At 38.7% G+C, this 26,063-nt stretch overlaps 3 protein-coding genes across 3 annotated transcripts; 1 reads left to right on the forward strand and 2 right to left on the reverse strand.

The window, feature by feature from the left end:
• Positions 1 to 2,233: 2,233 nt before the first annotated feature.
• Positions 2,234 to 2,857, reverse strand: LOC140792147 (protein DMP4-like). Its single transcript, XM_073142986.1, has one exon. The coding sequence runs from the start codon at positions 2,855 to 2,857 to the stop codon at positions 2,234 to 2,236; it is 624 nt and encodes a 207-aa protein (XP_072999087.1).
• Positions 2,858 to 6,625: 3,768 nt separating this feature from the next.
• On the forward strand, positions 6,626 to 10,636 carry LOC140791887 (uncharacterized). Its single transcript, XM_073142602.1, has 2 exons — positions 6,626 to 9,452; positions 10,084 to 10,636. Exons 1-2 carry the CDS (start codon positions 6,659 to 6,661, stop codon positions 10,470 to 10,472), a joined length of 3,183 nt encoding a protein of 1,060 aa, XP_072998703.1. The 5' UTR covers positions 6,626 to 6,658; the 3' UTR covers positions 10,473 to 10,636.
• An 879-nt stretch (positions 10,637 to 11,515) lies between these two features.
• Positions 11,516 to 25,211, reverse strand: LOC140791888 (uncharacterized). Its single transcript, XM_073142603.1, has 14 exons — positions 24,691 to 25,211; positions 22,630 to 22,791; positions 21,932 to 21,997; positions 21,658 to 21,801; positions 21,402 to 21,515; positions 20,932 to 21,033; positions 20,640 to 20,825; positions 17,715 to 17,804; positions 17,507 to 17,641; positions 16,232 to 16,354; positions 14,907 to 14,992; positions 13,170 to 13,782; positions 13,011 to 13,088; positions 11,516 to 12,894 (listed from the first exon to the last, which is right to left on the reverse strand). The coding sequence occupies exons 1-14, from the start codon at positions 24,982 to 24,984 to the stop codon at positions 11,848 to 11,850; spliced, it is 3,240 nt and encodes a 1,079-aa protein (XP_072998704.1). The 5' UTR covers positions 24,985 to 25,211; the 3' UTR covers positions 11,516 to 11,847.
• Positions 25,212 to 26,063: the final 852 nt, after the last annotated feature.

The raw sequence follows: 26,063 nt of genomic DNA on the forward strand, positions 1-26,063 counted from the left end.
TCCAATGAGCAAGAACATAAGAAGAACAAATATAAGAACGATAAGGCAACCATTTTTTATTTGTATTGAAGATAAACCCAATTGTTGCTCCATTACCCAAGTTCAGGGCATAGAAAGCTGCTAATACTAAGTAGATTAAGAAAAGATTAGTGTGTTCTGTGGTAGTCTGTTCATTTACTATGAAAGACTGGTTATGTATTTGCATGGCTCAATCATACATAAACCGTTCCTCCGAATAATCCTGTTTATACTTATCACTCCATTCACTAGAATGGGCCACTTAGTAATGGAATATGCAATTTTGTAAAGTTTTGTAAGTTGGCAAATATGATTAAAAATTATTATTTTATGTCTAGATATTTTGTAATATGTACAAGTTGAGGGTCAGATTCATTGAAAAAGAAGCATGGGAGACGGAGTCGGCAACTAGTGTTCAAATGCCCTGTGAACGTTCTAAAGCTACAGAGGAGTATTTTTCTTAGATTAAGAGGCGTTTACAAGTCATTAAAATATGAGATTTTGTGTTCGAAGATATAGACTTTTGGATTAACGGACATCCACATGTTGTTTGAATGTCATGCGAACGACAGTCGGAATCCACAGGCATGGGCGTTCGAATGAACCCATTTGCATTCGAACAAAAGGATGAATTTCAGATTTTCTGCATTACACATGGACAGTAAAAACTTTTGTATTCGTTTTTTAGTACTTTTGCTTATTTATCTGCAATATCTAGTAAGCAAGGATTTATGAATGGTCCGTAGGGTTAAGATTTTTGAACTTTGACTCTGCTAATGAAATCTGATTGGAACAAAAGAGAGCAGACTAAGATCAATATATACTTCAATATTCTTCTCCGCTGTCCCTTCAAAACAGATAAAATCAATACTCTTTCTCTATTTATTCTGCAGACTCTGATTTATCCAGTTTGCAAATTGCAACTTCGAGTATTAAAGGTGTTCTTATGGTCCTTCACTGACTATTGTCAAAGATCTGCCTCCAATGCTGAATAGCTTGATTGAATTGTATTCTGCCAGCAGCCTACCATGTATCTTGTCTAGTTGTCTAGTCAAGTTTTTAACTCCTGGAATATCATTTATGATTTCAGGCTGATGCTAATCATAAAGTCTGTTAATTCTTTTGAAACATTCTCTTCTCTGATTTGTGCTTTAGCTCATACTGTTTATATTCAGCTGTGGATTCTTCTTCCCCAGTTACCGCCTTTATTTTTATTTTATTTTCCTTTTTGGTTACTCATTCTGAATCTTTGACAGGAAAACAACGGTGGTGGAAGAAGTTGTCGCAATTGATATACTGTCTGATTGGAAGAAGGGAAGAAAATTATTTTCCCATATGAAGGCAATGAATCTCCCAACATAATTCCTGGAGATATTGTTTTTGGCATGCCAATACCCAAAGACAAATCCAAGGGAGGAAACCTGCGAATCAAGTTCAATATCAAGTTCCCCACAAGGTTGGCACCTGACAAGATAGCCGGGATCAAGAAACTATTGGGTTCCTGAAGTAGTCTCATGCATATATATTGCTGCTAGATGTTAGTTGTATATAACATCGTTGAGGTTTTTCTAATCTTAATGACTCTATCACACCGTCTCAAGGTATATAACCAAGTTGTCGCCTTCATAAGGATATATTCTTCGATTTGCAATTTCTAAGACTAAGTATAAACGTAGCAATACTCTTTGACTTGCAATTTCTTCATCCACTTGATGATACGTGGGCTACATCATGTGGTCCCCGTATCTTAGTGGAAGGGCATTTGAGATATTGCTATGCCAAAGGGAAATTAGAAGTCTTGAAATTTTCTTTCGCTTGCAAACTTAGAAAATTAAATAACGAGTTACCTTAAATCCGTTCTTTGTTTACTTGATTGTTTTACTGATTATTTCATTGCGTTGGTGTGCAGGTCCACATTCATGATTCATCTATCCGTCATGAGCTATGAATAATTAATTATATAAGACAATGTTACTTGAAAATTTTTGTTTACTATGACAATAAAGATTTCTCAAGCCATGATCATGCCACCTTCTGCTCAAAATTAACAAGACAACACAAAGGTAGATTAATTATTGCAACAAAACCACATTCTTCTCAGATGAAACGGGATCATTGACCGTATCAAAAAATATTAAAAACGAAAGATACAGAATAAAACATAAAAAATAATTAACTCGAGAACAAAACATGAACAAAGAAAATTTACAGCAGATCAAACAGTAGGACCAGGGAAGCCAATTCCTTGTCGTGTGCTCGGGAAGACAACGAACAGCAAGCTACCAATAACTCCGGCTGCCGTCGGCAATGCCGCGAGGACTTGCTTCATATCCTCTGACGGCGAAGGATAGAAGCAGGACTCCACGTTCTTATCATACAAAGCCACAGCAGCAAACACCAGCAGAGACATAAAACCATGGATAAAATCTTTCACCTTTATCCTATACTTCGCTAGCATCCCAGGCGGCGGTGGAGAGCTGCCGTCGACAACCCAGCACCCGTTAAATGTGGCGAAAACGTAGCGTAGCTTCCCGGTGGCGTCGCGGAAGCTATCGGTGAATGGGAAGAGGAAGCAGGAGATGGCGCAGAGGGCGAGGAAGGAGGCCGAGATGGCGCGGGTGGCGTGGTGGCATTGGCCTTGGTTGGTAAGGATGGGCGAGAGGAGTTGGAAGGCGAGGACGGTGCCGGTCGGGAGGTGCTTCGCGAGGTCGGCGGTGCTCTTGCAGCCGCGGCTGATGGCCTTCTCTAATGCGGTTATCGTATTGCCGTCGTCGTCAGCGGCAGCGGCGGTGCCTAAGAGAGGTTGCTGGGATTCTATGTCAACTCTTCTGTTTGCCATGAACCAACCAATTCAAGTCTCTTTTACGAACTCTAATTAAGTTTTTATTTTTCTCCCTCTAGAATGCTTCTTTTATTGGCTTGGTGTGTTTATAACTTTATATGCTTTATACAGGGAGAATCTAGTCGTATGAACTATGAAGTCGATCTAGGGATGTTATCGAGGCAGTCATTTATACGGCAGATTGAAATATAATCAACTCAAGCCTAAATTAAGCCCGACTTTGAATTAGATCTGACTTAACAATCTGTACTGCAAATAATTTGAACTATAAAAACATAGAGATTAGAAAGTTCTAAACTAATAAGTAATATAAAAATAAGTAAGTGAACAAAAACATAATTTGAACTTTAAAGTCATTATAATTTGAGTGGAGCTTAATAAAGCTAGCTATTTCTAAGCCTAGTTCAACTGATCAAATTTGAATTGTCTCATTTTCGAGCTGTTCACTAGTATTTTGTCAATCCCAGGAAGAAGATAGATAGGCTTAGTTGAGGGAGAGAGTAACTAAGGAATGGTTTAGCTTTTGAGATCTTTTATTATTTTTATTTCTCATCGTGCTCTCGAAAGTAATTAAGTATAAAATGTTATATGATTAGAGCGGACGCGATTAAAATCATCGTGATTTATGAGATCAACCCAACACCTGATCAACCCTCATGGAATACTAATCTCTCACAGCGTCGTACTTATAAATTTATAATAATGCATTTAAGGAAAATAATAAGAACAATAAAGCCAGCCCTAGTAAGTAAGTGCCTTTATTAAAATTTGGCTGTAGTTTGAAGGACTCTCTTCTAATAGCCATTTGTACCACTATTCTGGATCGGCCTTATCATCTTCGCAGCAGGCTCAAACCTCTAATCCTGATATGATTTTTTTTCTTGGATTTTAATTTTTTTTTTGTATAAAAAAGTTAGAGTATTTCTTCCGTACTATAGAGTTTTTTAATTATTTATTAATCAGTTTGATGAAGATCTAATAGTTAAGATCTTTAAAAGTATAATAGAAAAATTAAAAAGTTAGACACATATAATTAAATCTTCTTAACTAATATATTTTTTTTTATGTAACGTAGTTTTGGAACCGGTACCGAAAAATTGATACTAAATATGAAAACTGACTATTAAAGCTGTTAGATTAAGATTATAAATTTTAAAAAGGCATTGAAGTATATTATATCCCGTGAGATATTAGCCTGGGCCAAACTTTTACGAAACAATTTTATTTAATTTTCAGTAGTATGGAATGACTTAAAAACATCAAGCGCTGAGGTCGGATATGGTCCTATGGACGGGTAGGGCCTAAGGTGTAGTAGCACCCAACTATAAAATATTTTCACTTGTCAGTAGAGTCAAATAAGATGGTAGTGTGGATGATCCACAACTATATAAGACTTGGGATTCTAATGATTATTGCCACATATATTCCCTTTTAAAAGGGGGGCAGAGATATCATTAGAGAGACGAAAATTATTCGTGCTGCTATTAAGTATTAATAAAGCTTTACTAGTCAAGAGCAACCAACACAACAACAGGAGTCAATACGTTTTTCCTTTCCCCCGATAGTAGGGTTGGCTTTGTTTCACTATGCCACTGGTGGCATGGAAGTCTCTTAATCACCCAAGAAGAGAGAGAGAGAGAGAGTTCCAAATGAAACAGAACCAACAAAATTTGACTTGTCTTCGGTACCTAGTCTTCTCATTTTGTTTTAACATGCTTATCTCGTCTTCCTTCAGTACCCCCCACTTTAAAAAAAAAAATTATTCAAGGGCCTAAAGGCTGGATATAGATTAAACAAAAGATTAATTATTTTTAGATACAAAAATACTTAGATCTCACTAAGCTCTAAGTCGTCACATTACCGAATTGCTACCCACTTAGCATGAGTATCTCTAGTTCTTTGTTTTTAAGGCCTTCTACAAAATAATGTTGGATTAGCTGCAAGCCTTGATGCTTATGTATAAGATTAGTTTTAAAAGAAAGTAATTTAATTATTAACATTAGATTTTTTCAAGCTAATAATTATATTTTATGTAATATAAAGTTGATATTAAAATAATAATAAATAATGAATTTGATGTAATATAAACTTTCATTGGATGTAAAATAGTAGTCGTAATTAAATATTGTCTAATCAACAATTAAAACAATAATTTTAAATTATTATTAAATTAAAATTTAAAAATTATATAGAATATAATAATAAAGAATAATAAATTAATATACTAAAAGACATAAAAAAATATTGTTTAGTTAGTACACCAGAATAACGAGACTTATTCCATAAAAAGACTATTTCTATTTGACGAGTGAACAAAAACTCTATCTCCTAATAAGCTCTACAATACGAGATTATAACCCAGTGGCAATTTATGGGCTAGTTTTGTAAATTGCACGAGGATAACTCTTATATAAATGAAGCAGTAGTTAGGTATTACTTTCATACAAGTGTCACTGGGAGTTAAATACTTAAGTAAAGTATAATAAAGTAAGATTTGATCTAAAATAACTTCTTATAGGGAATTTTCTTTTCTTGCAGATTTTCCGTTTAAAATAAACTAGTGCAGAGGTCAATTATTAGATCATTCCACGTCCTCGTAGCTACGTTGCTCTCAAAGGTTTCATGGTCAGAATTAATTACCTTTACGTTCCACAAGGCTACAAGATTTGTGGTGCTATGACTATTATGAGTATGACTTGTGTGACAAAATGGCTAGCTCTGGTGGCACAAATTCTCTTACTAGTTCCACGTGTAACATCTTTATCTTGAATTCGTGTAGTGGTAGCATCTACTTTTCGCCATATTCAGTTACAAATTGACAGTAAAAAAAAATGTTGCATGAAAATAATAATCTATGTGGTGATATTTTCTTATATTAATTTTTAAAGATAATTACACAATTCCTCAAACTATAGGGTTTTTTTTTTACATACATAGACTCTTTAATTTAGGTATAACTAAGTTAATTATTCCATAGAAATTGATCATAATGAGTCAACTTCGGTGCAGTTATTTGTCTATAATTTATCCATATTAGCCCTAAATTCCATAAACTAAAATAAAACTCTTGTTAAATTAGGAATAACCCAAGGCGCAAAAAAAAAGGTAAGCTTTCGAAGGGCATTATTGAATAATAAGGATTAAAACGTGTTATTTATTATAAGGTCCCTTTGGAATAAATAAGGACAAACATGAGTCTCTCATAAGACTAATCTACTAATCTACCCCAGTTGAAGAGGCCGGCTACCCACTAAATATCGTTTTACTCCTCCAAACCAAACACCATTATCTGATAACTAGCAGTCCACTGTGTTTTTATCAAGCCAACTCTACATATATATATATATATATATATATATATATATATATATATATATTATTAGCCTTCCAAAACTCCAAATGGTTTAGTTAGCAGACAAGACTTTAGGCGCCTTGTCTGGTGGAAGAGTTAAAGCTACCCACTTTAAATTTTCATCTTACACCCTGAATTAGTCAAATTTGTGATTCACACCCTGCGTTCTTATTATTAGCAACTTGCACCCTACATTCTTACCCGTTTATATTTATTAAAAAAAGGAAACAAGGGAGGGAGGGAGGGAGGGAGGGAGGGAGTTGAAATTGAACAATAGTATAGGGTGTAGAATAAAACTTATCCAAGATAAATCTCACAGAAATCCAAGTAGTCTACTAGTTATAAAATTCTCTCTCAGTTGACAACCGTGGAAAGTGGCTCTCCCCCGCACTTGCTCTCTCTCCTCCTCTTCCCTCGTATCACATCGCTCTCTCTTTTCAGTAGCGATGAGACAGCAGATGACGGTCTTAAACCTACTACTCTCTTGTCCACACCTGACACCCCCTCTCTCTCTCTCTCTCTCTCTCTCTCTCTCTCTCTCTCTAAAACTCCCTCTTTCTAATCTCTATATTCTTTTTCTCTTCCATGTTATACTCCACACTTCCCAACTCTCTCCTTCCTGTCCAAGAAGCAACATGGGAACTCTCCGTATCCTTCCCCTCTTCCTCCTTTTTCACCTCACTTTCTCTCTGAATCAAGAAGGCCTCCACCTCTTGCAGGCGAAACGAGCTCTCGGCGACCCACTCAACTTCCTCTCAAACTGGAATTCAGTTGACTCCACTCCATGCAACTGGGCCGGAGTCTCCTGCTCCACTTCCTCTCCCGCTTCCGACCCAAAAGTTACTTCCCTCAACCTCACCGACCTCGGCCTCGTCGGACCTTTCCCCTCCTCTCTCTGCCTCCTCCCCAACCTCTCCTTCCTCTCCCTCTCCTACAACTACATCAACTCTTCTCTCACTTCCTCCTCTCTACTTCCCTGTTCCTCTCTCACCTACCTCGACCTCTCCCAAAATCTCTTGGTGGGTTCTCTTCCCGACTCCTTATCCGAGCTCCCCGCTCTAACCTACCTCGACTTATCTGCGAATAACTTCTCTGGTCCTATTCCTCCCTCCTTTGCCAACTTTCCCAAGATCCAAGTCCTATCTTTAGTATCCAATTTGCTATCCGGCCCACTTCCCGACTTTCTTGGAAATCTATCCACGCTTCGCCAGCTTAATCTATCGTACAACCCTTTCACTCCATCGCCAATTCCTTCTTCCATTTCCAAGCTCCATTCTTTAGAAATCTTATGGCTATCCGGATGCAATCTTATCGGGGCTATTCCGCCTTCGCTCGGATATCTTTCTAAGCTCACCGATTTCGACCTATCTACCAATTCCTTATCCGGCCCAATTCCGGCTTCTCTCACTAACCTCACCAACGTTATCCAGATCGAGCTTTACAGTAATTCGCTATCCGGCGAGATCCCCGGGGGCTTCTCGAAGCTCTCGTCTCTCCGACGGATCGACGCCTCGCTCAACCGCCTTGAGGGGCTGCTTCCCGACGACTTCTTCGACGCGCCGCTGCTGGATAGTGTGCACCTCTACAGCAACCAGCTCACCGGGCCCGTTCCCGCCGGCGCTGCCAATTCTGCGTCTCTCGTCGAGCTCCGGCTTTTCGCGAACCAGCTTGATGGGTCGCTGCCGGCGGACTTGGGTAAGAATTCGCCTCTCGTGTTTCTTGATATTTCGGATAATTTAATCTCCGGCGAGATACCGGCGGGCGTCTGCGACCGCGGCGTGCTCGAGGAGCTTCTTCTGGTTCATAATTTGATATCCGGCGCGATCCCCGAGGGGCTCGCTCGGTGCCGGACGTTGAGGCGGGTCCGGCTGGCGAACAACCGGCTCTCCAGCGAGGTCCCCGATGGCTTCTGGGGGTTGCCCCATGTCTACCTCCTCGAGCTCACCGGGAACTCTCTCTCCGGTAGTATCTCCCCAGTCATCTCTAGCGCCGCGACTCTGTCCCAGCTTCTCATCTCCGAGAACCGAATCGCCGGGAACATCCCCTCGGAGATCGGTATGCTCTCAAAGCTGTCCGAATTCTTGGCCGCGAACAACGAGCTAACAGGGCCGTTGCCGTTCTCGCTCGGCGGCTTGGCGGAGCTCGGCCGGCTCGACCTCGGTAACAATGCCCTCTCCGGCGAGCTTCTCCGAGGAATCCAATCATGGAAGAAGCTGAGTGAATTGAACCTTGCCAACAACGAGTTCACCGGCGTGATACCTCCGGAGCTCGGCGATCTCCCGGTGCTCAACTATCTCGATCTCTCGGGGAACTTCCTCACCGGAGAAATCCCTATCCAGTTACAGAACTTGAAGCTAAACCAATTCAACTTGTCCGACAACCGCCTCTCCGGTGCTCTCCCACCTCTGTTCGCCACCGTCGCCTACCGTGACAGCTTCTTGGGCAATCCCGGGCTATGCGGGGATCTCCCCGGGCTCTGCCCTTCTTCTCAGGGAGGCTCCCCAGACCGCCACCGGTTCATTTGGTTGCTCCGATCGATCTTTGTTCTCGCAGCTCTCGTCTTCATCACCGGGATTGCATGGTTCTATTGGAGATATCAACAATTCAAGAAGTCCAAGCTCAGAATTGAGAGGTCTAAATGGTCATTAACATCATTCCACAAATTGGGCTTCCGGGAATATGAGATCTTGGATTGCCTAAGTGAAGACAATGTCGTTGGCAGTGGTGCTTCTGGGAAGGTCTACAAGGTGGTTCTCAGCAACAGCGAGGTTGTCGCCGTGAAGAAGCTATGGGGAATGCAGAAGAAGGATACGGAGAATCCCGAGCTGACAATGGTAGACAACAGTTTCAATGCTGAGGTTGCAACTCTTGGAAAGATTAGACACAAGAACATTGTCAAGCTCTGGTGCTCTTGCACACACCAGGACTGCAAGCTTTTGGTATATGAGTACATGCCTAATGGGAGCTTAGGAGATGTGTTGCATAGTAGCAAAGGGGGGCTTCTGGATTGGTCTGCGAGGTATAAGATTGCGCTGGATGCAGCGGAGGGTCTCTGCTATCTGCATCATGACTGCATGCCGGCAATTGTGCACAGAGATATTAAGTCGAATAACATATTGTTGGATGCCAACTTTGGGGCTAGAGTTGCAGATTTTGGGGTGGCTAAGGTAGTTGATGCTGTTGGGAAGGGGACTAAATCCATGTCAGTTATTGCAGGTTCGCGTGGTTACATCGCCCCAGGTTTGTGTTTGTTATGTCGTTCTTGTGCATTAGATGAGATTGATTATTAATTGTTTCAGCTTTCTTACTTGATTAGTAAAAAATATATAGATGTTGGTCTGAGAAAATGAACATGATGACTTGCTTATCTCTTGTCCTATCCCATTATGTTTCTCCTCAAAATGTCTGATTCTGAAGAAGTATTGTCAAATTTAATTTCATATGCATAAGACAATACTTTGTTCATTAATACCAGTGTCTTGTCTGCTTTCAGAGTTCTGCAAACTCATATGCCGTTGCATCTAAGTTGCATAAAATTTCATCCGTTAAAGTATGTTTCTTGTACTTCATATAGTTTACATGGCCATCTTAACAGCTGTTCAGTCCAAAATGGTCTTAAGATGAATGAAGTAATCGAGTTATATTTGCATGTCTATAAGTTTATATGCCACTTCGAAGTTCTCTTTAAGGTTCTCTCTATCTGAATGCATCTTCATGGGAAAGAAGCAAATGTTTCTTGTATATTGGACTTCTACCATTACAATTGACCTTTCTATTTCCAATTTTCTTACATCTTTAATTCGTTGCTGCTGTTGTTTGTTCAAATGTAGGTGTTTGTCTTGCGCTAATTTTACTATATAATTTTCTACAGAGTATGCATACACTCTTCGCGTGAATGAGAAGAGTGACATATACAGCTTCGGTGTTGTTATTCTTGAGCTTGTGACAGGGAAGCTCCCCGTCGATCCCGAGTTCGGGGAGAAGGACTTGGTGAAGTGGGTATCCTTCACAATGAAACAGAAGGTGGACCATGTCATAGACCCTAAGCTTGATATGTCTTTTAAAGAGGAGATAGTAAAAGTTCTTGACATCGGGCTTCTCTGCACGAGCTCCCTCCCCATCAACCGGCCATCTATGAGGAGAGTAGTGAAGATGCTGCGGGAAGTGCGGGAGGAGAACAAGCCGAAACCTGAGAACATGGATGGCAGGCTGTCTCCTTATTACTATGAAGACGCTTCTGATCAGGGGAGTATAATTTAATGGCAGTTTCAAGATCTTGATGGGAAATTCCACTTTTCTACACAATTAAAACATAAATGAGGTGCTTATTATTGTAAATTAGTTCTGCTTGTGGTTCAAAATGAATGTGTCTTTGGCCTCTTGCAGATTCATTAATAACTACATGATTGCCATTATCTTTGACATTTGCGCACTTGTAGTTGTTGAAAGCATTAGCTCACTTATTCGCTATCTACTATTTGTTGAATTGCAGAATGAATGCTAGCTTTGGAAGTTGAACTACAACCAGTAAGCCTCTTTAGAATTTTGGAGTCTTTTGTCTTCCACTAGAAGACTATGACTCCATGTGGGGTCTTTTCTATTGAATTCTTGGGCACAATGGTCCCCCCCCCCCAAACTGTACTGTTTTACTATGTTTGTCTGAGTCGTGATGCATATGTAGTTGGTCACAATGGTCTACGACTTTTGTTCTTGGGCATAATGGTCCTGAGAGCAAGAGAGGTGCCGTAATAAATATTTTCTCTATTGGCAACCCTAAGAATATGAAGCAATCAGGGCATAATATTTTGGTCAGTTAATAGTAAAGTTAGTTTATTTCTCTGTAATTTGTTACATCATCTTCATTAGTATGAATAAATACTGATGATCACGATCTAAATAACGGGTTGAGTCTAATGACTAATGAAGAATAACTTCCAAGCATCAGCACGATTGGGACGCATCTCGCCATGAAAATAACAGTATTGAAGTCCTTCCCATTTCCCTACATCAGAAGGTTTAGATAAGGTTGAAAGTAGAAACTGAGAATAATACTACTGAAGCTGGCAAAGGAAGGTTCTTGATTGCAAGTAAAGCTGTTTTTGTGTTATTGAAATGCTTCTCAAAATCTCAAGCTATAGCAATGTGGGACAATGCTGCATTATCTTTCCCTCCCCTAACCCACATTTGCAAATCTTGTTTGGCTTGAATAGCATTTGAATGGTTCTTGGAATCTTGGAACTACAAAGTTGTCAAAGGATGATCATCCGGTATGCCGGCATGGCTAGAGAATGTTAAGCAAATCCTTAAAGCAAAAGCCAACCAAGCACTATACAATCTTGTTACATATGGAACCTATAAGTTCATAAACAGTACAGGCTCACATCTGCCATAAATTGTGTCGAATGGCAGAGAAACCAAACTCACGAATATACAGGCACACGCCAATTCCAGAATCTAGAACAAGCATACAAACATTCATTGATTATATCGATTTGGGTGAACTTGATAAGGATGTGAATTTGTAAAAGAGGACATTCTTGATACTGCTACAATGTTCAGTTGGGCCAACTTCCACGTATATATTTGCATTTCATCTGAAGAACTCAACCTAGTATATGCAGTGACAGACAAACAGCTACTGTCCAAGGACATGCTTCTCATAAAGACCAATAATATCCTTCTTGTTAGGATTCCTAAGTTCCAGCAGTTGAGCACCAAAACCATGCTTTGTGAGTTCTTGTTTCAGCTTCAGAACAGTGAACTTTGAATAATCTTCCAACTCAGTTTCGTGATGCTCCTGGCTTTGCGTAATATTATCTTCTCCCTGGTGAACAGAGCCACCATCTTCCATCTGGACATATTTTAAAGGACTTGTAGTACTTTTAGATCTCTTTCTACTCCTTACCTGACCATCAACATCCATTTCTTGGACAGATTCAGTTCCCATATCATTATCTACCCTTGAGCGTTTCCCATGAGAAGCTGCTCTAAGCTTGCTGTCCAGTGCAGTTTCAACTAGACGAATAGAAGTCAATTCCTGGTGGAGTGAATCTAGTTTGCCCTGTGTAGATTGCAACTGCAATGATAAGGCCTCTGCTCTGTTGGTAGCTTCAGCTCGAGCTGCACGTTCTGTCGCCAAAAGTGTTTCAAGGACTTGAACGGTGTCAGACCTCTGCTCATTGCTCCGACTTAGTAGATCCTCAATTTCTTTTTCCCTTTCGTCAACCATCCTCTCAAGCAGTGCAACCTTGGATATGGCATCCGTTTCAGATAGACGTAACCTCTGAACTTCATCAGATAGATTTGCTTTCTCCTGTTCCAGATTATCAACTCGTCTCTCAACTCTTTCAATCACGGCCAATCTTTCCATAGACAACCGTTGTGCTTCACTTTTGTCATTTTGAGTTGCTATTACTTCTGTCCGAGCTGCATCAGCCAACTCAATAGCTCGCTTCGCATCCCTCTCAGCAACTTTACACCTTTCTTCTGCTTCATCAAATTTCTCACACTGGGCTAGATACTTTTCTTGAAGATAGTTCTTTTCTTGTTCCAGCATTCTGCCTTCCTTTTCATATGATTGAGCTCTAGTCTTTTCATAATCAAACTTCTCATTCAAATTCTTAATTTCCTCCTTCAACACCGCAGTGTCCATGTCATGGCTCTGTATTTTAAATTCTGCAGCCTGGAAACGAAGTCCAAATCATTGCCATCAGCACCTAAGATCATTTAATATCCAAAATAACAGTTCTAATTGAAAGAGAAGAAAATAATATTTATTTGTGAGGATCTAAATATTACCTCTAATCTGGCAACGACAATTCTTGTATGGCCCTCAGTATGCTCTAACTTAGCATTCAAATTCTTGACTTCCTCTCCCTGTTATAAAAAATGATGCATCAGGCATGACTTAACCAACCAAACTGGAAAAGAAAAGGACAAAATATATAGTTAATTAACCTTTTCCTCTAGTTGAGAAGCAAATTCTGCCCTTATAGCATCTTCCCTTTCTTGAGCCTTTCTGTTAGTTAATTCCTGCAGTGATGCTGCTCTCTCCAAAGCTGTTTTCACTTGTGCAGCGGCAATCTCGTATTTCTGCTTCCACTCTAATGCCTCTTCTTGAGCAGAGGCTGCCTGTTCACGAGCTGCTACTAGTCTCCCTTCACTAGAACTGTACTTGGACTCCAAGGCTGCTTTTTGAGTTGTAAAGTTGCCTTCCTCAGCCTTGAGTATTGAACAACTTTGCTCATACTTAATTTTCCAATCAGAGGACTCCCGTCTAGCAAGATCGAGATCCTTAGAAAGGCTCAAATATCGTTCTTCCAATGTGCTACATTTGCTCCGCAAATTCGCAATACGGCCACTAAGATCATCGGAAATCTTTTGCTTATCAATGACAGCATCTTCATAGTGCTTCAAATATTCAGATTTGTGCTTTTCATTTGCCTCAAGTTGCTTCCTCAGAAGCACCAATTTCTCTTCATTTGAATGCCATTTTAATGCAAGAGCACTGCGTTCTGATTCAGTTCGATTTAACTGCTTCACAAAAAGGTCCAGAATAGGTCCTCCCAAACTGCATTGGAGATAGAAATTAAAAAAAAATGCAGGTAATCATAAGTAGCAAAACAAGGTTATCATCTTTTTCCTTCTTATGGACTCTTTTGGTATCTAGAGGATGTGGGGGATGATTACTTCATGTCTTGAGACTATAACATGTGAGATCGGATGATGCAAGTACTTGAGAAATGAGAATCATGGGATGATTTATTTTGTCTCCCTAGCAATCTTCAGTGCTTATCACTTCATAACTTCAGATATCAATTAAGAAATTTGATGTGGTCATGATCCTCACTCATCAAATCCAGCATATCTAATCCAATTTTAATCGAAAAGGGTAAAACTGATAGTTCAACAATATCTTCCTATATAATGAAAATCTGCCACGTCTAAAGAGTACAGGATGTTGATGTCATTCAATTTTATCAATCCAATCTTAATGACATCCAACAAAGTTGAGTACATTTAATATCCTAATAGCAGTAGCATGATTTTGCTTTAGACAGTTGGCCATAGGTTCATGAAACCCATGTAGGCTGATTTTGCTTAACTCAGAATTTAAAAACCAATTTCTAGAGGGCTTGACATCAGCTCAGCATAGGTCATAGGAATTTGCAAGTTCCTCTCAAAGCCTTCTCAACTATGAGGTCCATCACCCCAAATTGTTAAGAAAAGGCTACAATGTTATGAAATGATAATATACCAACTCCATTTGGAATGACAATATTAGCAACTAAGATGTTGAGAAACTTTCAATCCAGGTTAGATAGTCTATACAAATATAAAACTGTCAGTCAGGTTTTATTCTACTTGATCTGAAATAATTTGGGGCATTTGTGCAAAAAAACCTTTTAGTTTTTAAAATAACAAAAATGTGTCCTTGTGCACATATGTGCGCATATCTGGTATAAATTGTGCACATTTTATTGCTAATAAATATGCATTTAATATAAAATGAATGCATTCAGTTTACCTAAGAACTTTTTTCTGCAAATAGCCTGAAATAACTTCACATGTTGCAGCAAAAATAGAATATAAAACCCAGATATCCAAATGTGGCCATAATCATCATCCTTCACCTGGATAATTATAATTTCGCCTAGCAGCCAAATATTACTGGGGTTAAAGGAAGGAACAAACCTCTGTCTTAAGAAGGTAGCCAAAATTTTCCATTTTCCTGGACCATGAGAAGATGACTCATACTCAGAGAGCAGTTTTTCCAGAACCTGCAGAAGAAAGTTAAAAGAGATAAGCGGGTGACCTTTTCTTATAAATTATATTTAAACTATTATGGAAAGGTCAGAATTTAACTATTTCCAAATGATAATATGTCTGTGTGTATATTTAATCCTTGTCAGAGCTTTTATATGTCTGCGTGCATAATTCTGTTATCTCCTTGATAAAGAATGACAGCTCTGAACACCGCTGCTTATGGAGCGGTCACTTCCATAAGGCCGTATTAGCTTGAGTATCAAACAACAGGAAAAGTCAGAAAACTAGCTTAACCAAACCCTTGAGATGTTCCAAAGCGTAGATCCTTGTACGATCACAAAAGTGTAACCAAATCATGCCTTATCTAAAGTATAATACTTTCTTCCATCGTAAGCTCTATATAAATTACCCTAACTATTTGAATTTACCTAAAATGCCCATGTGACCATGATGTGACATATCTGGGTGTGAGTATGATTCGTGAAACACACTCGGTAGTATAAATTTGTAGGCATCACTATTATCAACATCTGGAAATGAAAAGAGCTAGTACCATAGAAAAACACACCTTTGTTGATGACTTTGGTAATTAGTATTTTGATGAGATTTCATACAGAAATGTCTAAAGAGAGTCCGGAGAAAAATAATTCTTCAGAATGAACTGCTCATTTTAATTGACAGCAAACAGTGCAATTTTTGAGAAAGATGCTTCCCTTGATAACCTTGTAATATACCACTTCTCGATGATCAGGCTATTCTTGTGATAGCATAATGCTCTTTCGTTAAAGAAAGTTAACCAACAATCACAAGTGCTTTCTCAGAGGATCACTTGGTATGAAGGTACAGGTTTCTCCTTGCATCCCATAGGTCATGGGTTCAAGTATTGGACTAAGTTCTTTTGTCTTTAAAGATAAGGGTGAGGTTACATACATCTTCCCCTATCACACCCCTTACAAGAGGTCATGGGAAACAACCTCTTAAAAAAATAATGGCAAGACTATGTACAGTTTCCCTCACCACACCCCATATAGGCAGAAGCCTCATGCCCTCAAGTGCTTTCTGTCTAATCTTTCGAGATATCCTTGAGATAAGAAATGAATTCAGTTATTAGACATTGTGTATTTAGCTGTATGAATATTTTATCCTATTAGTACCAACACTAAACTAGTTCAAGCATTCAAATTTATATCAGTGTACAGGATGAGACATATTTGCAAAGGTATGAGCACAAGTACAAAGTGAAAATGACCTACCTCAATCACACCAGGAACCTTGGCGTCAGGAACATTACAAGCTGCTCGAAGCTTCTTTTCCATGGTCTGAACAGCATTTGAACATTGCATGTCAGCCTCCAGAAATGCAGTCCTTTTGTAGTCCTGCACCAACATTCAGTAAACAGTGAGCGATGCACATAGGAAATCGCTGAAGAAGAATTGCTGCGAAAAATAATGCTCAAAGCTTTTAGCTTGTACAATTTATTGCTCTAGAATCTACACTACTAGTGATCATGAAGTTGAAACAAACTAAATTTTCAGCTTCAGCCTTTTCCAACTCTATTTCAGAAAAAGATCAAGATATATTGTCTAATTATTATAAAATAAAAGGTAAAGAAAAAAAGCAGATTATATACTAAAAGGTTAAGGATCACTAATACACCTGCATAGCACACCAAAATTACTCAATCACATAACATCAAACACCAGAACAACTGTCCTCTCAAGATTGCTCTAGAAGCATGGACTCTAAGACAGAAAAGCTTAACATAGAAAGAAATGAATGCATGCATGTGGGAAGTACGAGATGCAGATGACAATTATCTCAACAACAAATTTGAGTATGAAGTGGTCTTGAGTTAAATGATGTCGAAAAAGGGGGCTTCCCATGAGGCTCTTACCAAAACAAGATCTCAGAAGGGAAGATGTACACAAAGTTACCCTAAAAATGAAGAAATTATTCTATGTTGAACCAATGATGGATGCAAAGAGTAAGCCTTACCATGACTTCAAGTGAACCTCAAAATCTAAACCCTAAAACCTAAATTTATGACTTCTTGTGTAGACTAAGGTAGGTAGGGGAAAAATTATAGTAGGATTTATTTGTGAACTAAGAAGCAAGTAGATTGCAAAAGAAGAATATTATTTAATGGCCTCAACAGACTATTGTACAAAAAATATTAAAGATGGACATATAAGTACTCAGGAAAACTGGATAACAATTAAAGTGTCACTAATAAAATACAACTTCAAGAAATCAACAAGAAATTATAAAATTAGCCAATAGTTAGTTATAAGCACATTAGTGAGCAAAAGGTATTGCAGCTGCTTGAATGAAATCTTAAAAATGGCCTCACTTTCTTGATTTTAATTCAATTACATGAAAATATTAGCAAAACAAAGATTAAATTGGAAAGAAGATATTGGAAAGGCAAAACTGAGACAGGAATTATATCTTTAGGTTGATTTGCAACAACATTTTGCTAATATAACAAAACTGAGTGCTGATAATAAGCAAATAATGGTTGTCTGTACCTCAAATGCCTTTCTGCAAAAAGTACGAAGAAGTTTTTCATAATTTATACGTGCTGAGCCAGACCCCACAGCATTAGCATTAAAAGCAGCAAGTGATTTCTGCATAGCTTCTTCATGTGCTTCCCTTAGAGCATCCTAAAATATTAGAATTAGTCTAGGTAATACCATGTGCTTCTACTCATCTACGGAGCAATAGTATAGCAATTACCTCTTCAGCAGGTTTGTTACGGTTAAAAGATGCACTGTAAACGGCAGCTGCAGAATCATAAGCCTTGCGGCATTCTGCTTCTTCAACACTCTGTGGTAGGAAATATCATAAAAAAGATTAGGTTAGAATATGAAAGTAACACCTAAATAGTCACATAGTTTACTGTTTCTATATCAAGCTAACCCACAGAACTCTATTTTCCTACTGGTACATCTTAATGCCATGTGCTAAGAGAAAGCTGTGCAAAATTGAGTGAAGAAGATGGCTACCATTATGCTGGTTTCTTTTTTCTCAGTTTCTTACCATGTTTCTCATATTTTGCTCTCTCAGCAACTTCTAAGAATAGATGAAATGGGCAAATAATAAAAGTTTTATATGAATAAGAATTTAGAGAACAATGAGGCCATCATTATACTAGCAAAAAATACAGGTATCCACAACTCCTTTTTCTTCTCTTTTTTTCCTGTACTTCTGCAGTTCTGTTTTCCACTTTTCTCTTCTAATCTCTTTTTATTCCTCTACTCTTCACACCAGATCCTGCCGGCCACTTCTCATCTCAGCAGGTTCATATTTTCCCCCTCTTTGCTGGAATATTTTCCTTCTGTTGTAGGAATTCTGCAGTAACTGCAAAAGAACAAGCACTGGCAAGCCCCTCCGGGTGCTCTTCTATACCCCCAAAACCTCCTATAACATCTACTATAATTCTACTACATTGTTACGGACGATATCTAGACCGATCAGGACGTAAAAAAATTAAGAAAATTTAGGTGGTGGTAGCCTCACAAGATAAGGTTCTAATGGTTCTGATTTCACGTCAATCGGACATCTGAATGAAAAAAATATATATATAATTAAAATAGTGGAGCAAAGTTAGAATGGAGCAAAATGGTAAGTATCCTACGTTGCGGCAGTCGATGAAAGGTAGCAGACAGCCAAGGGTGGTGGTGGACGGTAGGGGTATAAACGAGTAGAGCCTGTGCGAGCCAGCTCCGGCTCGGGCTCGGTTCGAAATTACTTTCGAGCCTTATAATTCTGCTCAGGTTCATCTCAGCTCAACTCGAACCGAGCTCGAGCTGAGCCTAACCAAGCATGAGCCGAGCCCGAGTCGAGCTCGAGCAAAGCTCGAGCTTGTTTAGAGGATGAGGAAGTGGCGGCGTGGACGACAGCTTACCGAAGGAGTAGGAGATGGGTGGAAGAGAAGGTGACGGCGAGGAGATGGTCAATAGAGGGGGAAGCCAACAGAGTGGAGGAAGAAGAGGAGGCTGATGCCGAGGAGATGGTCGATGGAGGAGGCCAACGGAGAGAGGAGGTGGCACCGTGGCAACGACTTGCCGATGGAGGCCGACGGAGAGGGAGGAGGTGGTGGCGGCTTGCCGATAGAGACCGACGGATAGGAGGTGTGAGGGCTTACCAATGGAGGCCGACGGAGAGGAGACCAGATGGGTAAGGATGGGGTGCGAGTGGGGTGAGGGCGGGCCGGTCGCGTGGGGTGAGGATATGGGTGGTGGTCTGGTGGATGAGTGTGAGAGTGGGAAAGGTTACAGTGTTGGGTGAGAGTAATGGGTGGGTGACGAGTGATGGGTAAAGGTAGGGTGGGGTGAGGAACACGTGTCAATTATTCTTTTATGCCACGTGTCTCTAGTTGTAGTTAGCCAGGCTATCGAGCCTATCCAGCCGAGTCTAAACGAGCCGGCTCCAGCTCAGGCTCAGCTCAATATTAATTTCAAGTCGTTTTCAATAGCTCGGGCTCGACACAGTTCTGACCGAGCCGAGCCGAACCGGACTCGAGCTTCAGCCGAGCCGCTCGTCAAGCTTAACAGCCCTAGTGGATGGCCATATAATAGAGTGGCTACTGGAGGGAGGTGGTAACTAGGGGTTTGAATGCTTAGGAGAATTCTACGATTACGATCTATTCCTATGAAGATAAAGACGATCTAACGGCTACGATAAAAATGATAAATGCGCTAATAAAAAAAAATAACTATACTCAATTAATTCACAATGCTTGGATTAATAAAACCCGACCTCTCTATATATAGAGATTGGGTACAAATGAGTCCTACTTGGATTTAGCCTTAAAGGCTTATATGAGTCGAATTAGGACTTGCCTTAAAGACTTGCCTTAGTGGCTTACTTGACTTAATTGAACTTGCTTTAGTGGCTTATATAACTTAACTATACTTGCCTTAAGGACTTATATGATATAATTAAACTTACCTTAAGGGCTTACATAAGAAATTAACATGAATCAATTAAAAGATAAATAGACTTAATCCATTGGGCCCAATATCTTCATGATGCGATCCGATCTGACCTGATTTGCATCATACATATAAGAAAATATTCTCTGAAAATCCCGAAAGCCAACCATTCATTCTCACATTCTTTTCTTTTTTGAATCCCAACACATAGGTGAACAATAATCAGTTTTCTGCTTTGCAAGAACAGTGTTTAAAAAGTTTAGTTTTTTGTCAACTCTTAAAGAGTAAAGTTGAAAGGTTGCAGACCTGAATTCTCGTTTCTTCCGGATGTTCTTTTCAGTTCTTAATTGACTTTTTTGCTGCATATTTATACTTGTGGAGCTGTGCCTCTATCTCTCAACCTTGCCTACATATTAAATCTTATTTGAGAAAGGTCATTGATTCCCTTGCATACCATTCAGATCATTTTGGCTTATGGGAGTCATGCATTTATTTAGGTCCTAGTCATAAATTGCCCTACAACATTTTGTATCAAATCTATATCTTCCTACATCACTCCATGAGTGTAATGTCTTAGCTAATGATTTCCCCTTAGCCTGCAACCTCCTGAAGATAGAGGTATCGTATATTGAAGCCCAGAAAACCCCACAAAATGAAAAACAGGAATATAATCAGAGACAGAAAAATAATAGCATGTATATGTAAATTCTTCAACAAGACAAACCTGCCAGGATGAAGATATTGTAGGAACAGCTCCATTATTGATGGCATCCAAGAATGACTGTGTAATACCAGCTAGAACAGGACCTGTCATAACTGTACCCCCTACTTGTTTGGGCCTTGTTCGCTCAAAGACAAACTTTGTTAGGGCATCCAAGCCAGCTCTAAATTCTGGTCGCAATCTATCTAACTGCAGAACAGGTAAAATATATACAAGTCTGAAATAGATAAATGCAAAATTGCCTACTGAGCCAGAAAAATTAACTGCATAAAGAAAAGCAAGTAACAAGCCTTACAGGGATTTGGTCGAGGCGTTGGAGTTCATTTTCATTGTTCAATGGCCGCACTAGTGGGAAACATTCTCTATCAGGAAATAGAGCACGAATGGACTCCCGAATCTGTTAAAACATTTTATAGCAAATATATTTAGCACCGTGTTAGGAAACCATATATAACCTTTAGTAATGAGGATAAATCTACATATCTATTCCCTCCCGAGGCCCCAATGTAGTAGGAAGCTCTTGCCCTGCAGCGCCCTCTTTTTATAGGAAAATATGTGTATCTGATGGTAAAATGGCATACAAGTGCACAAGGCTCTCCCAATGCAGGGCGTGGGACTGGAGAGGTTGACTCCTTGACTCAAACCAGCAACAACAGTATGCATATGAGGCAAGGGTTAACCTCACAGATGACACCCTCAATGCTAGTAAAAATTAAAACTTCACCTCAATGTTGGAGATTACTGTAGAAGAGGCTTAGAAGGTACCTCACTTTTGGCAGACAAATCTTTCCCTCCACCTTGCATGGGCCTCAAAGCCAACTCCAAATAATCACGTGGGGTGATTCTCCGATTATCTTCTACCAGGTCCAAATAAAAATCCTGAAGATCAGTAGAAATAGATAATAATTCAATTGGAAAACCCGATTCAAAAAACAGATAAAGACAAGATGCTTGATTATCTCAGTAAGCATGAAATTTTTCTTCACAATTATTGGCTTCAAAAAGATTCAAAAGTTAATACCCTCAACAACCAAACAAAGACAGGTGAGAACTGTCCAAGCTCTAATGCAGTAGACCTTCCACCAGTCGCCCTAACACGAATGTGCTTAGTCATCTCAGTAACAAGTGATAAACGATCAAGAGCAGCTTCATCTATACCACCCATCTGGACAGGAAAGAGAGCCAAAACTAGCTAAGCAAATATTTTCTTGAAGAAAAATATACGATATCCAACTAGAAAATTAAAGGTTACTTCAGGCTTCAATCTTATCAATCAAGAGAAAACATAATTTTACCTGGTTATAGATAAACATGCTCGATAGAAGAACCGCCAAGGAGAAGATCTGGGTGCTATATGTTCCCTGATAAAGAAAATGAGAGGCATGAAATTGAATGTCTGAATCACTAACTACAATGATCTCCCTAGAACATGATGAAAATAAAGTCTAACATAAGAATCAGAAAAATTAAACCTACAAGAAACCCAGAGGTTCGATAATAAATTGTAATGCCTGGACTATTGCAAAATTCTAAGCTGAAATATATGGTGAAACTATTGGTTCCTATCATATGCAAGAATTGCATTGACCGGAATCACTTTATTCCTTCCCGTTTGCGGCTTAGATCAGATAAGTTAAATGGTCAAATGACCACGTCTAGTGTCCAGTACCTTATCTGCTGACTTTTTCTTGATGGATTCCTAGTATATCTTTCAAATGCAACATGCAGCTCTGTGGCCTTATCATTACTATAAAAAAGATGTGTACTATCAAATGATATGCTAGCCATAAATAAATATGGCATGTCCATGAGCCATGCATGAGTAAAAACATGGGAAAAATATTCCACAAGCTGCAGTTGATAGAAGATGCAAAACTTCTGTGAAATTCAATCTAGGCCAGGGCTATCAATGCAAGCCCAGAAAACCAATAAAAGGAATTAAAAAATTCAAGTAAAAAAGAACCATCAGTCCAACATATCACAATATCCTCACCGTCTGATCATATGCATCAATTCCTTCACTGTCTAGAAGTAAAAGACTGTACTCCGTTCCATCGAGAGCAGTTCTCTTTATTGGTGCACTCCACATCCATAGTCCCTTAGTGCATGGTCTATGAGTAGAAGCTACTTGAAATCCGCTGCTCCTTCCCAAAAGCTACCATAGACCAACATATATTAATTTTCGTTAAGATAATAAAACTGTAGAACAAAAAAATAACCTGAGTTAATGATTTATAGCTAATTAGTAACTTAAATTAATAACTACAAATTCAAAAAATCAATTGGCATATCAAACTGATATGTGCAACTGCAACACGACATGGTAATAAAATATGTAAATAACAATTGCGCCAGAAATTTAGAAACTATTTTATCTATCTTGAAAGTTGTTCAGAAATTGTAATGGGAAAAGGCTAAAGTATCATATGTAAGTATAGTTACATTCATCGCTGCAGAAGTTTCAGACTCGTTTCTATAATGTTTTGGCCCTTGGCCAAAAAGATGTGAGCTGATTTGATCTATTAACCAGATAGTTTGGAATAGGAGCCTAGTTTGACATATATCCAACTCGTACATGATCAAAATGTTCAAGCAGATATATCATCTTATGAAAACATCTCATGAGGCCCACCTCTCTCTCTATTTTGCCTTTCCCAATTTGTATATGCTTCCTGGCTTCCCCACCTACTCCCCCAAAAGGTTGAACAAGATTACCAAGATTTGATGTGTAAATAATGAAGATCAAATGAATATCATTGGTCAGTAACCAACGGTCATATCAACTTTTCCCTTATCAAGTTTGCTTTTCCTTCTTTTTTTCTTCATAACTTTTACTTTATTTTTATAAACAATTTCGGCGATGAATTTACAGATTGGAGAGGTTGCAATTGCTGTTACTGTCAGTATGTTTTCTTCTTCAACTTATTAAAACTTCAATTCTAGTGGTTTGTACTTTACTAAAAAAAATGTGGTATCAAACCAGACTCAAATATTATCAAAATGCTTCATTTACAGCAGGAACTAAAAAACAAGATCACAAAGGTTGCCATGTTACTGCTTATACAAAAGTAAGCTTCAATTGATAAGCCTCAAATTTATTCTTCTAGGCTGCTCACCATTTTCCAAAGATTGCAAATTTGCAACTGGTCATCTTGCACTTTTGCAAGCTACTGGTTGCATCATTAGTAGTCATCCAAGAAGCCGTGATGTTACGTGAGTGTACTCTTATATGAAATCTGATGTAACCTCAAATATATTAAGGCTTGGGTTGAAATAGTTTATCTTGCGCTACTTTTATGCATATTCTACTTCTACATCTGAAAATTCAGCAGATATGAGAGACAGTTACCGAGATGGATAATTGTTGAATTTGTTTTCAGCAAAAGTATTATATGAAAACTGTCAAGAGATTTAAAAAAAAAATGAGAAGACAAAAAAAGGTGAAACAAATAAAGAATCATCCAACTAATAATAAGTTTATATAGTTTTGTCTCTTATTATCTAACTTCTTTGATGTCTATCTGCTCATCTGGCTTCAGAAGTACCAAATCACACTATATGTTCTTGCCAAAAGTGAAGCATTATAATGGCTCAATTTCTTCTAATCTCAACCAATCCATTCACCCAACAGAAAAACCTAAATAAAAGTAAATAAGTCAGGCTTCAGCTACAAAAGAGACCTCTTTCTGAGTTTCTGAACAACCTAGATCTTAGTGGCAGCATTCATCGCAATCTGAGAAAACCATCATGAAGACGAGTCTTCTCCAATGATGTAAAAACCTTGCCTACTCTCGCGGTTCCAATTGGTTATGTTTACAGACACATTCTCCCAAAATTACCATTTTAACACAGAGGACCTCCTTCTAGTGTATTTTTTTTCTTCTAGCGTGCCTTATAGTATAAGAAAATCTACTTAACTTTGAGAGATTAAAATATACTTTATGAACAGCATATTATCCAATTCGTGATGTAATTCTACATAAAAGGCAAAGGTTTACGAAATCTCGTCAAGAATTAAAAGCCAAAACAGTGGCGCAGAACTCAAGCAAAAAACCTGGTTGAGGATATAGCTCTTGCCCTGGCGGGCGCGGCCGCAGACCGAGACGACCCCAATGGGGCCCTTGACGAGTTGGAGGGCGGCGATGGCCTCCGGGTCCATCCGAAACTTCCCCTTCTCGTCGCAGTACACCAGCCGCAGCGGCCTCGCGGGGCCGACCAATCCAGTCGAGTAAGACGCGAGAGGAGTAGCCATGTTAGGGTTAGGGTTAGGGTTAGGGTTGGAAATTTCGGAGCTTGGAGAAGAGGTCCGGTCCTTGGAGGCCGAGCCCCAGCGGAGCATCTGCATCATCTTCGCCTCGTCTTCTTCGCCTTCTCTTGGATTCCTCTTCTTGGAATTGAAGGGGAAAAGGGAGTGGAAGATTTCGCGTGAATGATAGAGCAAGGTTTTTAATTGGGAAGAGGGAAAGCGTCTCAATTTTGAGGGAGGTCATAAAGGGGTCCTGTTTTGGGGGTTAGTTTTTCCCCCTTTCGTTCTTTGAGGTGATTCCCGCGAACCATCCTATGATCCTCCATTTGCATTTTAGAGAGGAAAAGTAAAATAGTCGGTGATTCCACACAATTTTTAGAAACAAATGATCAAAAACACCCTATATTTTTTTTTATATAATTCATACTCTACATATTACCTATTCAGCCCTTACATTTTATTTGTACTACCTCAAAAAATAAATTATTCTATGTTAACTTTCATCTCACAGCAGCTAATAGAATATAGAGCAGCATATTTTGTTACCTTTAAAAATATTAAGATAAGTTTGCATCTAAAGTTAATTTAATTCATTTATATAATAACTATCTATTATGAAAATTAAAGTCAGAAGTTTTTTTAAGAAATTAAAAGCAAAATAGAGGTTTTGAATAATAAAAAATCACGTCTCTTCCACCTTTAATGCCTTGTTTGATTTGAGACTAAGCTCTGAACGATTAATTAGTTTTAATATTTTAAAAATAAAAAAAAAGTATTTACTAAATCAGGTTAAAAAAATTTAAATTAATTAAGAGGAATTCATAAACTCAAAATAAATAAACCTAAAAATTCATAGGGTGCTAAGTCTTTAACTACTAAATTATAATTAGCCACTGCTACTATGAGGTTTTCGCGTCTATAGACTTATAATAATTATAATAATTATCGTATGCGTACTTTTTGTGTCATATGATTTGAAACTCACTTTTCTTTGTGGTGTTATCTTTATAGCTAAACTTGAGCATTAATAACTCGCCCCACTCGATCTTACCCATAATTATATTTTTTTTATAATATACATATTTTTGTATATATTGAAATTTATTTATATGTTGTCTAAACCTTTATAATAAAGTTTTATATAATTTATTTAAACTCATTAGCTAGTTATCAGGTCATTA

The sequence above is a fragment of the Typha latifolia genome, chromosome 7 (assembly GCF_019914945.1).
Source record: "Typha latifolia isolate L0001 chromosome 7, TyphaL0001v2, whole genome shotgun sequence".
Taxonomy (NCBI): Eukaryota; Viridiplantae; Streptophyta; class Magnoliopsida; order Poales; family Typhaceae; genus Typha; species Typha latifolia.

Bases quoted from the DNA above. Each gene is read 5' to 3' on its own strand.
- LOC140791888 (XM_073142603.1), bottom strand. From the start codon at position 24,984: ATGATGCAGATGCTCCGCTGGGGCTCGGCCTCCAAGGACCGGACCTCT. The intron at 20,826-20,931 runs GTAAGGCTTGTT...CCTGTTCTGCAG, and splicing joins AACGCCTCGACCAAATCCCT to TTAGATAGATTGCGACCAGA. The intron at 17,642-17,714 runs GTAATTGCTATA...CTAATATTTTAG, and splicing joins GTAACAAACCTGCTGAAGAG to GATGCTCTAAGGGAAGCACA.
- LOC140791887 (XM_073142602.1), top strand. From the start codon at position 6,659: ATGAGACAGCAGATGACGGTCTTAAACCTACTACTCTCTTGTCCACAC. The intron at 9,453-10,083 runs GTTTGTGTTTGT...AATTTTCTACAG, and splicing joins GCGTGGTTACATCGCCCCAG to AGTATGCATACACTCTTCGC.
- LOC140792147 (XM_073142986.1), bottom strand. From the start codon at position 2,857: ATGGCAAACAGAAGAGTTGACATAGAATCCCAGCAACCTCTCTTAGGC.